Genomic DNA, 12,433 nt, shown 5'->3' with positions numbered 1-12,433 from the left:
AGCAGCTCCACGTGGCTCTCGCCTGCAGGTACTATCCCTGCAGCTCCCATTGACCGGGAACCAATTGGCCGGTGCTCGGGGTGGGGGCAGTGTGTGGAGCCAGACTTGCTGCTGGCCGCTTCCGGGGTGCAGCGCAGTGTCAGATCAGGTAGGAACTAGCCTGCCTTAGCTACCGTGACCCAGTGCCTTATATTCCGTGACCCAGTACTGGGTCCCAACCCGCAGTTTGAAAACCACTGGATTAAATGACTTGTCTAAATGTACCTCAGTGACAAAGAGGGACATAGAATTAATTCTTTCTTCCAGTTCCTTGCTTTGCCTCCTTAATAGTTGTGAAATATTTTAATCATTTCAAATGATTTATTGAATTATTTGCTTACGAGCAAGATTGTAAAAAGGTATGTTAATTTTAAGAGCTTTAAATATTGATTTTCCAAATCACCAGAGGGAAAGAGCACCATAGTGAATCAGGTGGCAGAATATATAGATAAATTAAATATATACAAATCAGCAAAATATTATGGTATTCATTCAAGGATTATTAAAGAATGAGCCAAGAAAGCTGCAAAACCTGACATTTATTTTTGACAACTCATAAAGAACAATTGAGGGATTCCAGGTTAATGGAGATTAATCTAACTTCAACAATAGGTTAAAAATGCCACTAATGAGCAAAAAATAAAATGATAAAAATCCACTCAGATGAGATTAACTTGATGAGCAATACATAGTAAAGCAGCAAGTGTACCCCCAACCCTTACACCACACCCCAGGCCTGGTACATGGCCTCAGTATTCTATTCCTCCATACCTGGGACATGACATGGGTAGGGGTTCCCCCATTTCTTGGGGAGGGAAGAGAGACGGGGGGACAAGCTCCAACTGTAAACTCTTAGCCAGTCTTTCCTTCTGGGGGCATCTTGTGGGGCTGGAGCCCCTTACTTTTGTGGAGGAAAAAGAGGGAGAGCTGGGTTTTGGAAGCCCATAACCTGTCCCCTCTGAACAACAGCATTCTTCTGCTGCTAGCTAACATATTTGGTCCTGTACCTTGTGTGTTAGAAGTCCAGGCTGCATTGCTGAAGGTTCAGGGTTCAAATTGTGCTGTTCGTACATGATAGGGGAGGGATGTTATAGTTGTATGGAAGAGGATTTTTTTTTACCTTTCCCTTTAAAGATCAGCAACTTAGGAAAATACATTAGAAAAGGTTAAGAAAGTTACTTAGGTTGCAAAAATCAAACACTCAAAAGTTAGACGATGCTAAGTTTACAGTTATACATGCAACCTTAATTTTGCCCACTTGTTTGTATGCATTATGATACAGTCTTTAAATAATACCCTACTATTTTTTCCACAGTACCTCTGTCTCATTCAGTGCATAGGTTGAACATTACAAAGGGCAGAATTACGGTTGCACAGGCAACCATAAATCTGGCATTTCCTAAAATTTGAGTGCTTGGCTTTGCAACCTAAGTAACTTTTTTTTAACATTTTTGTATGTAATGAAGAATAGGCCATGCCACAGAAACTTGAAATATTATTTGACTCACTTGTCAGTTTTGTGGATGGAGGGAATGCAGTAAACATAATACAGCAATATTTTAATACAGCTTTTAGAACAGTCTTGCATGAAATTCTCACAGAAGCTAGACAAATGCCTTTTGAAAATAATATTTTGGCTTCTGTTAGCCTTGGATTCCCTTTTTGGCTCTTCCATTGATTTGTGACCTTGTGCTAGACAGTTAACTTCCTTCTGCCTCAGTTTTCCATTGTGTAAAATGAGAACAATACCTACCTTTATAGGTGGTGTGAGTGACTGTGGGGAAGAGAAGTGAAGTGGAGGACGAAACACTCTCTGTAGCACTGTAATCTGTGCCTGTGTTTCCTAGCAGAAGTCTGGAAAACTGCTCCAGGAGGAGCTATACTGCCAGCGAGAGAGGGTCAACAGAGCAACAAGAAAAGGAGTACTTGTGGCACCTTAGAGACTAACCAATTTATTTGAGCATGAGCTTTCGTGAGCTACAGCTCACTTAGGATGGCATCCTTCTCTGGGTCAGTTTAGTGCCAAGCTAGGAGAGACCACGGAGGACAAAAATAAATTACAGAAGGATGTGCAGCATATAAATAAATGAGTGCAAATCAGTACAATAAGATTTAATTAAAATAACATTCAGAATCTCAAGATTGCAGAATGCTATATAGAAAGCAGTGATTCAGAGAAAGATGCATACAGTGTGTTTACATTGGAACTGTAATCATCGTGTGAATATAAATTGCTACTTCTTTTTTTAACTGAAATAAAGTATTGAAGTAAGTAAAACTTGAATAGGTGCAGTTACATTTCTAATCTTTCCTCATGAGTAAATTCTAAGATTTTATTGCATTGCTGAAACATTTATGTCACTAGGGGGAGTCTGTCTTCTCTTTTCTTGATTATATTTCTGTGCTCCTGTAAGTGTCTCTCTCTTACTGTATCCTTATGGAAACTTATTGTTGTCTTGTGGACCTTATCTGCATCATGGATGCCCTTTGGGGAGAATGACATCTGCTCTGATTGTAATAAGAGTGCTTTGTGCCTGATTTATATTCTTGGTTCAGAAAAAGCCCTCTAATGAAATTGGAAAAGCATTTGGCATATTTAAAATAAATACCTTGTCAAAACTGTACAATATTTTACTCTCTTTATTCCATGTTTCTGTATGAATTTGATATAATTCTTTCTATGTCCTGTGATTGAGCATTGTGATATTTGGTTATTTTAACAGTGATTTATGTTTTGGAATTTTCAAATCTCATAGTTTTGTTATGCAATTTTTATAATGTGTGAAAGTACAATCTACAGTTCTATGAAGTTTTAGATTCATTACTGCTCCATTTTGAAATCATAGATGACAATTATGGGAAAATTAAAATATCAATATTCTTGTTTTTTTACCAAGTAAATTACTTGAATTATAATCTTCAAAGAGTATGTTATGCCTAATGCTTTTCAGCATTTGAAATAATATTGGAGAAAGCAGCACTGTACTTGTGAAATTTTAAAACGTAGGTAGGTGCTGCCATCTAGTTTTTCATTGATAGCTTTCTTTTTCTGTTTACATTTTCAGTTTATGTAGTTAAGAGCTTTGTTTGTTTTTGAATTCTTTAAGCCAAATTTCCTGCTCTTTGTTTGTGTTTCTTATTAGTCAGGCTGCTGCTACATGCATAAATGAAAAGTCAAAAATAATGGTACTTTCAGTAATCTGAAACTGGTGGTAAAATTACAGTTCCAATGTATACCAGTGAAATGGAAATGTGAGTTGTAGATTAAAAAAAAAAAATCTTATATGCAATGTTAGGCCCTGATTCTATAGATGTTTTACCCATATAGGTAACCTCTTTAAATGCAAACATACCTTAATGTTAATGTTTTGTTTAATGAACTGCCTTCATATCAGTGAAACTTAGCATAGAACTAAAACTGTCAGCAAGGATCTAAAGAGTCTTCGCTGTTAATTCTTTGTGATGTTTGCCCTGCATGTGACAGTGTTCAAGTTTTCTGTGGGAATATTTGGTCATCAGTGATCAGCCTGATGCTTTTCTGGAGTTGGTTAAATCTTATTTCAGTCATCACTTTTGAGAATTAAATTTCTGATAACCTTAATGAACTTTCAGATAATAGTAGGTGCCATGTAGTCAAATGGTAATGTATTCATACCTTCTCTTTGCAGAGCATTTTGAATTGTTATGGCTTATCTTTACAGACAAGAGCATTCCCAATCCTATAATTTAGTTTCATGAAGAGTTAATATAACCCATATCCAGTGTTTTTCCACAGTGAGTAACTGGATCTCTTTTTCAAGTTGTCTCTCTTCATTATGTTATTTAAAGAAATACTTGTCCATGTTAATAGGTCCCAAAATATACCTATTTTAAAGGTACCTGTTGTTCTGTTCTCCCTAACAATAAAAAAAAAATGTTTGTAGAGTATTTGGATATTCCTGGGAGAAGGAAATTTAACCTTGTTTGAATGCTGAAAGGTAAATTGCCAGCATGTGAGGAGAGATTAGTACTAGATGTGTCGGTGGGAGACCAATAGATATGGTGGTGGAGGGTTGACGGTGCTTTTTTCTGTGAGGTGTAGGCTAGAGTTGACCATCTTTCTGCCTTTTGTTCACCTTGGATATATAATTCTTCTTTAAGAAAAAATTAACCACTGGTACATGTAAATTCTACTATTTATGTACTTGGAATATTCTTACATAGCAATTTAAACATACTTAGGATAGTACACACACACACACAAACTACATTAAAATAACATTCTTAAGGTTCCAAATAAAAAGTTAAGAAATGCTAGAATGAAGGTTTCCTGTGTAACCTTAATTAAATCCCCCTTGTGCATATATGTGTTATGATAGTCTTTAGTTATGTGATCACATACTGTTTTTTCCATAGGACTCCAACCTCATTCAGTACACTGGAGGGATTGTGCTCACTTAATGAGCAGTTAAATATTTTGTTTTATGGTCATTATTCAGTATGTGAAACCAGGCTGTATTTATAGCACACTATATAAACAGTGCTCTGAAGACAGAGTTACTAATTCCCTCAAAGGATTTTCTGTGGTAGACAACGCTATATTATCTGAATGCTTCGCAAACAGTAATGAATTGATTTCCACAACACCTCTGTGAATTGAACGTGGTGGTATTATTCCCATTTTACAGATGGTGAACTGAAGCACAGCGAGATTCAGATAAAAATATACATTAATTTTAGATGCCCAATTTGAGACACTTAGGACGTGATTTTTCTTAGTAATTAGCATTATATAGCACTTTATATTTTCATAGCACAACTCCCATTGAGTTCACTGCCTGAGCAGCGGTCCCAGGGGCAGCTGGAGCAGCTGCTGCTTGGTAGTCCCGGGATGGCCCCCGGCCCCTCCCCGAGCAGTGGCCCCCTGGTCCCCTCCCAGTAACCGCCACCCCCAGCAGCAGTCCCGGGGGCAGCCAGAGCAGCTGCTGCTTGGCAGCCCCCGGCAGCAGTGGCCAAAGCAGCCGCTGCTCAGTGGCTCCCGGCAGCTGGTGCTGCTGGCAACCTCCTGGGGAGGTCCCTCCCAGCAGCAGCCCCTCCGGGTGGCACCCCAACAACACGCCCCTCCCCCCCAAGGTTTAGTCAGGGGTATTTTTAGTAAATGTAATGGACAGGTCATGAGTTGTGAATTTTTGTTTATTGCCCGTGAGCTGTCCATGACTTTTACTAAAAATACCTATGACTAAATCGTAGCCTTAATCATAATGCATATGCAGAAGGGGGCTGAAGTAAGGTTGCTCAGGCAACTTTAATTCTTGCATTTCATAACTTTTGGGTGTTCGACTTAGCATCCTTAATAATGTTCTTTTACCAGAAATTCTGTCATGTAGCATTATATTGACACCCACATGGTTAATCACAGAGCTGGAACCTTTAGAACCACCACACAGACTTTTGTCACTTGAGCCAATGGAGTAACTTCTAGTAGAAGTAGGTTGTTACCCTCCAGGTAAAGTGGCACCAATGGGCAATGAGACACTTTATTAGTGGATTTCACAGATGTTTGCTGACAGCAGCGGAATGGTGAGACTACAGATTTTGAGTTCTATTCCTTGGTGTGGAAGGGGAGTATACTTTAGTGGGCACAAACTCTTCTGCCCATTTCCCTCATGCTTGACCCTTCTGCCCTGTCCCCTCCAACCAGTCCCAGTCCTGTCTCTTCCCCACCGCAGGCTCCCATTCTCCTCACCTACCCAGTTGTAGTCTCGCCCCTCTGAACACCTGTGTGCTCTTGCTCCCACTCTCCTTGCCCAGCCATTTCCAGTCCTTCTATTGCTCTTCCCTGGTTCCTTGTGCTCAGTCTCCTTGCCCAGCCAGATCCTGTTCCTTCCTCTGCACTTGTGCTCTCTCTCTCTCTCTCTCTCTCTCTCTGCCTCCAGTCATATCCCTTCTGGCTCCCATACCCTGCTTCTCCGCCAGTTCCTCATCCAATCTCTGCTGAGCATGTGTGAAATACAATTTGTCAAATGCTTATGACTTGGTCAAATTCGGATGGATTTTCATGGTCATGGCAATAGGGCACATACTTGACACAAAGGTCACCTCTTGCCAAATTTCAAGTCCTCATTCCAAAGCCTGGGGCACTAGAGCATTCCAAAGAAAAGGTCTCTAGAATTTTTTTTAACGTAAGTGAAAAATGTATTTTTCTCTAATCACATTCTTGGTATTGGCTGAAATTTTCCGGAAGAGTTCAGGCTGAGGCATACCACTGTTGTGGAAAATTTCAGCCCAGACAGTTAATTTGGCAAAGTTATAAGCAATTGAAACCAGGGTCTGATTATGGGAAGTTCTGGGCAGCCTTAGTAATAAGCAGTGCTATCAGCCTCACCTATCATGAATTTATGGTCTCTCTCTCCCCATCTGAGTGGATATATCTGTTATATCTATTATAAAGCTCTGTAATCACAGTGGGCACTAGTTGGCATCCTTCTTGGCTGTATCAGTAGAGAGCCTGAGAATTAATGGTCATAGATACTGAATTTACCTCTCCCCGCTAAAGAGAGTTCCTAGGTAAAGGTTGATGCACATTGCCAAGGGAGTGTGAAAAACTTGCATGGATGATGCATATGTTGTATTTGTTCTGCAAATAGTCAACTTATATTGTTCAGGGATACCAGTCTTGCATCTTTTGTAAGTGTTACGTTACTTAAAAACAAAAGTCAGATTTTGCTTTAGAAGATAAAAGGAGGAATATATTAAAATGTGCATTTATTTGTTGCTGCTGCTGCCGCCTTGTGGAAGGTTCAGACTATAATAAATATTTGGCCACATTGTCAACAAGGATCTCGACACGTACAGTTTTGTCTGTGTGTTTGAATTTGCCTATGTGAATCAGGTAATTAGATGTCTAATTACTTTATTTGCATTCACAAATTGCCCTTTGATGCAAATTTTACTTTTTGTGGTTTGCATACTTGGAGCCCATTTTGGAAACTGGGCTTTCTGTATTTCTTACAAATTATTTTATTCTGTCAGTGTTGTATGCTGCATGATAAATTTTTATATGTAGCCTAAAATGTACATAGAATTAAATCACATTTTGACTGTTGGTACATTTTTATTGTTAAGACTAGGTTGTAAATTTATTTGGTAGTAATGTCTTAGATTTATCTCCTCAAATGAAAATAGGCCACTAAAAATAATGGGCATTTCGGCTGCCTAGGACAATTTTATTGCTCGTCATTGTTAAAGCATTCCGCTGAGGGAAAAATTGTGAGTAAGTCAGAATCATTTTCCTTCATAAGCTTTTAACAATCACTTTTCTTTTATTATGATAAAGAATAAGTATAATCTAATTTTTCAGAGTTTCATCTGAGCAGCGCACTAGATGTATCATTGGTTCTGGAAATATTTGGACTTAATTTTTTTTACAGGTTAAAGGATGAAGGAAAGGGTTATTTTTGATGTGGATAGGAACGATGATGATGATCTAGACGAGGAGGATGACATTGAAGATAACTTTACCTATGTTGATCTATCATTTGGTGATCTCAAAATGCAGTACTAAGTGGCATATTCTTTATGTACGAAAACATTTGATAGTATTTTCTGCATTTCTCTTTTGCATATTTTTAAAAGATTTCATATACTTCTGAGAGGCAGATGTCCAAGAAAACTGTGTGGGCTTCCTTCTTTGAGTTGCCTTTACCTTTCAATCCATTATTTCCTCTAAATCCCTCTCTCCAGTTCACCATACTTGTCCTTATTTATGCACGGACATATGGGAGATTCTGAAGTCCCTATCATTGTAACTCTGTGAATCAAGAAATGCTTTGTTAATAATGTATCCAGCACCTCTCTCTAAAGCAGTGACTCCCAAATTTTATTCATTCATGTACCACCACCTTATAAATTGTTGTGAAGTGAATTGATGGAACCCCAAGATCATACATTACAATTTGGAAGCCCCTACCTAGAGTTGAACGTTATTTTTGCCCGGTTTCCCCTGGACTACTATATGGGAGTTCAAGTTAAGATAGAACACACATTTCTCACCAGGAATCTTATAGCAGGTTCCTTACATAATTGTGTAAATGTTTTTTTCATATTAATTTTACTTCACTTATCCTTTTTTCTCTTTTTAAATGTTCTATCTGTGTTAAGTTTTCAAGGAAAATACTGGACAGAGCCAGTGCATGACTACAAGATCAGTATGTACTTGTTACAAATATAATCTAAAATTTTTAATTTAGTGATGACATCATGTGTATGCCATATTATAACAGCTGTAATGCATCCATGTGACACAAAATGTTAGTGAATTTTTCCCCCACTTCACATTGTCCTTTTTTCCTATGCTCTGCTGTGTTATGCTAACATATTAAGATGCTTTAAGCAATAAGAAACACTTGTTCAAAATAAAATGGTGCATGTTGCTGCTCACATTCTCACAAGTATAGGGAAGAAGATACACCTGGACATTTTTATCTGTATATGAATAAAATAATTATCTTACTGGAGGTATAGTAATTTGATCATTTACATATTGCTATGGAGTAAAAATAAATTATGCTTTTTTGGTAACTTTCTGTAGAGGTTAATTATTAGATACTCATTTCATCACTGTGTAAAAGAACCTTTGTACTTTTTGCATCTTCAGTAATTTAACATGAGTGCATTTAATACTTTTTCTGTTGTGATACTAGCAACCAACTTCTGTAGCCGCATCTCCTGTCCACCTTGGACTTCCACTGCAAGCCAAAGTTGTACAGTCGACTGCTACATCAGTTAGTGCTACATCTACTGCAACCTTACCTGGAGTCTCCACGCTGTCACACACTACAGTAAGTATTAAAAGTGCTACCAGCACAACACGAACAAAAATGAATGCCGATGCAACCAGTCATATAGGTAAGGCTTTCTAAATGAGTTTTGGTGATAAATATGAATATACTACTTGTATTACAAACAGAAAAAAATGAGTTTTACCCATAAGTTTATTTTCCACATATAGTTAGGGCGAAACTCACTGCCGTTGGAGTTACACACACTAATGTTAGTGGTAAATTTGCCCCTCAAGCTCTCTAATGTGAAAGAGCCAGATTATACCACCCATATTCCTGTTTAGTAATACATTTCTCTTTGAACAGTTCCATTGAAATTAAAGGGATCACTCAAAAAGTAAAGTAACATGAGTAAGGTGTGATACAGTTGGGCCCTCAAATTGTAACCTTAGGGAAGAATATTTTCTTGTTGTAATAAGCTGCTAAACTCAGCAGTAGAAGGGAAGTGTAAGTTTGCAATCTGGGGGTTTTAAAGCTTTATTATCGAATAAAATATATTAAAAAAGATAATTATCTGCTTTTTGATTATAACAATGTTATCAGGTATCAGTAGCTACCACAAGTGCTCAGAGCTTAATTAAAACAACAGTAGCAACTGGAACCCCAGCAACTCAACAACCTACGGTAATTTTTGGAGGACAAACCCCAGCACAACCCCAAGGTCAGCCTCGATTGCCACTTCCACCTCATATGACAGCACAAGTACCAGCACAGCCCCAGGTCATACCTAGTTCTCCTGTACCAGGGACTACAGTTGTATCACAGGTTTGTATGTAAGTTCTGGAATGTTTGACTGCTTAGAAGAATAATAGGGGTTTTGTTTCTTGGTTACATGTGCGCTTTTCAGTTTTATTTTAATACCAGGAAGAGTTTTCGCACCAACCCAATTCCCATAATATCCTGTTAGTGTCATCCTTATACATTCTGTAAAGAACACATATTAGCTAATTGTAATGCCTGCTTTGAGGGACTAGCAGTGATCTTGACAGTTAACTTGGCCAAGTTTGTCCAAGTGTTGTGCAGTGTAAGGAGTATTTCTGTAACTGGAACAAACAGACCTCTAATTGTACTGCTGAACTCCATTATTATAATGACTGTGTGCCTGCACAGGTTGTTTTATAATATCAGTGGCCTTGTCCTGAGCAGATGGCAAACTGACTGTTTTAAAGGTCATGGTGTATTAGGATTAGAGCATATGTTATAGTAAACTGATAAAATAAATTGGGGTTTAGACATGATAATATTTGAAATGTATTTATTTATTATTTGATTTGATTGGTACAGTTGATGTTATACTGAAGTAGTAATTTAAAAAGTTAAAAAATAGGAAAGAGAAACTGTGAATTCAGTATCGGCCATCTCAGTAATTGCTTGGATTTTTGACATATTTCATGATGGTTTTTATCAAGTAAGGTTACAGTTCCATGAACCATGAAGTATATAATGAATGACAGCATATTGGACATGAAAAATAAATATTTCTATGATTAGTTTAGTTAGTAACTGTATGGTATGACTATTAGTGATTAAATGGAAGTGAAGAGAGCACCAAACTACAGCGGCAATAGCCAAATAACTGAAGACACTTTTCAAATTGCTTTTATTTGGATAAGAAATGTTCTAGTTTTCCCATTATTTACATGTATTAGTCTATGCAGTGAACAATATCAAAAGACTATGTATATCTGATTTTTTTTTTTAAACAGGAAATGCAAGAGAATGTGAAGAAATGCAAAAACTTTTTAGCTACCCTGATAAAACTTGCTTCCCATAATTCACCTTCTCCAGAAACATCCCGTAATGTGAAAGCTCTGGTTCAGGATTTGCTGGTAAATATTAAGCTGTGTTAATTGTATATTGTGCATGCTGTTTATAGATGCTGAAAATTGTTACTGTATTTGATACTCATCTATTTTTAGCTTCTGCGTGCAATAAAGTAATGTTGAAAGGTAAAAGTGTTGCATAAAAATACAGTCATACAGATGTTTCAGCACTGAATGCAACCTCACAATTTCATTGTTAATCAAGCTGTATTTTCTTTTGTTTGTAGTAGGTTAAAATGCTGATTAATGTCACAATATTTAATAAACATTATTAACAATACACTTGTTTTGATGGATAATATTTTGATGACATTTATTTAGAAATATAATAAATTAAATATGTTTTGTGAGAGCTCTCTGTGGCTCTGATCCTGTAAGCTGTGGTCTCTTATATCACAATTAAAGTCCCATTCAAGTAATTTGGCTCTGTATGGATGTAGGGATCTGCCTTTCTGGAGCAGCTTGCAGGATCGGGGACCAACTGAAACATTTTTCTAAGTCGTCACTAAGGCCAAGATTCTGTAAACAGATCCATGGGAGTCTTTTTGCAAGAGTGGGCCCTGAATGCCTATGGATTTCAAAAATTCCAAACTTAAATGAAATGACTTATGTGACCAAAATAGTGTTTTCGGTAGATGGAATCCACATGATTGGTCCTGCAGAAAAACTGACTTTTGGTAGCCTCCAGTACTACAAATGTTTCAGTGTACACTACAGAACAGAATACACTGCAAACAGACTTTATCAAAGGCTTTGACAAATCATCAAGCTTGCGTTGTTTGTGTATGCCAAGGAATATGCACCTGAAAGAAGATGATGGTCTTGAATTGATCATCAAGGAACCCTTGCACATTTTAAATATTTTGATTTGGAAAGTCTAAGACTCTTTCCCACATAAAAATGATCCAACAAAAATATTAGTGGTTCCAATAAAAATTCGCTTGAACTTTTGAAAGCTAATAGTTTTAAAGAATTTAAGTTTAAAACATTGAAAAATAAATATAGCAGGTATATTTTGTTTCTTCGCTATTATACTAAATTAACCACAGAGAGGCTCAAGAGTGGGATAGCTGAATCATTAGACAGCCTATAAGTATTTAACTAATGATAGTTTAAGAAACACTAAAAATGTACTTAGCTTAAATAGATCCTTCATCTGCAGTAATAAACATACATACATACATACATACATATTTTTCTATTTTAAATCAGACTTTCAAAATTCTACTTGTTCACTCATCTGAGTGTTGTTATTTTTTAACCATCAAGTAAAGTATCTTTTTCTTATCCTGATAGATTTTGTGCCAGGGCTAGTAAATGTTATGATAGTTTTTCAAGGTTGTTTTTAAACACCAGTTTTTGGATTAGTATTTTAAAGAAATCACTGTCTGAAAGTAATCAACAGAATGGCAGTATTGAATAAACACTTGCATGTTTGTGGGATCCAGTTGTTTCTTTAAGTTTCTTTAAGCATCCCTGAGGGAGTTGCATACATAAAGATCACAGATTCCTCAGTTCTGAGAAGCACAGTATATATAATATAAATTACAGGTTTCAGAGTAGCAGCCGTGTTAGTCTGTATTCGCAAAAAGAAAAGGAGTACTAGTGGCACCTTAGAGACTAACCAATTTATTTGAGCATAAGCTTTTGTGAGCTACAGCTCAATGAAGTGAGCTGTAGCTCACAAAAGCTTATGCTCAAATAAATTGGTTAGTCTCTAAAGTGCCACAAGTACTCCTTTTCTTTTTGATA

General features: G+C 37.1%; 1 protein-coding gene across 1 annotated transcript in view; it reads left to right on the top strand.

The window, feature by feature from the left end:
• The window catches only part of LOC311529159 (transcription initiation factor TFIID subunit 4-like), a 200,205-nt gene that overhangs the window by 16,818 nt on the left and 170,954 nt on the right, over positions 1-12,433 (top strand). The window contains exons 3-5 of the mRNA XM_084644905.1: positions 8,721-8,858; positions 9,402-9,623; positions 10,565-10,687. Coding sequence (XP_084501031.1) covers positions 8,721-8,858; positions 9,402-9,623; positions 10,565-10,687 — 483 coding nt within the window. The remainder of the gene's footprint in view (positions 1-8,720; positions 8,859-9,401; positions 9,624-10,564; positions 10,688-12,433) is intronic.

The sequence above is a fragment of the Lepidochelys olivacea genome (assembly GCF_965140295.1).
Source record: "Lepidochelys olivacea isolate rLepOli2 genome assembly, chromosome: 12".
NCBI classification, from domain to species: domain Eukaryota; kingdom Metazoa; phylum Chordata; order Testudines; family Cheloniidae; genus Lepidochelys; species Lepidochelys olivacea.
The sequence above is the reverse complement of the archived record's forward strand: the minus strand, read 5'-3'. Positions and strand labels throughout refer to the sequence as shown.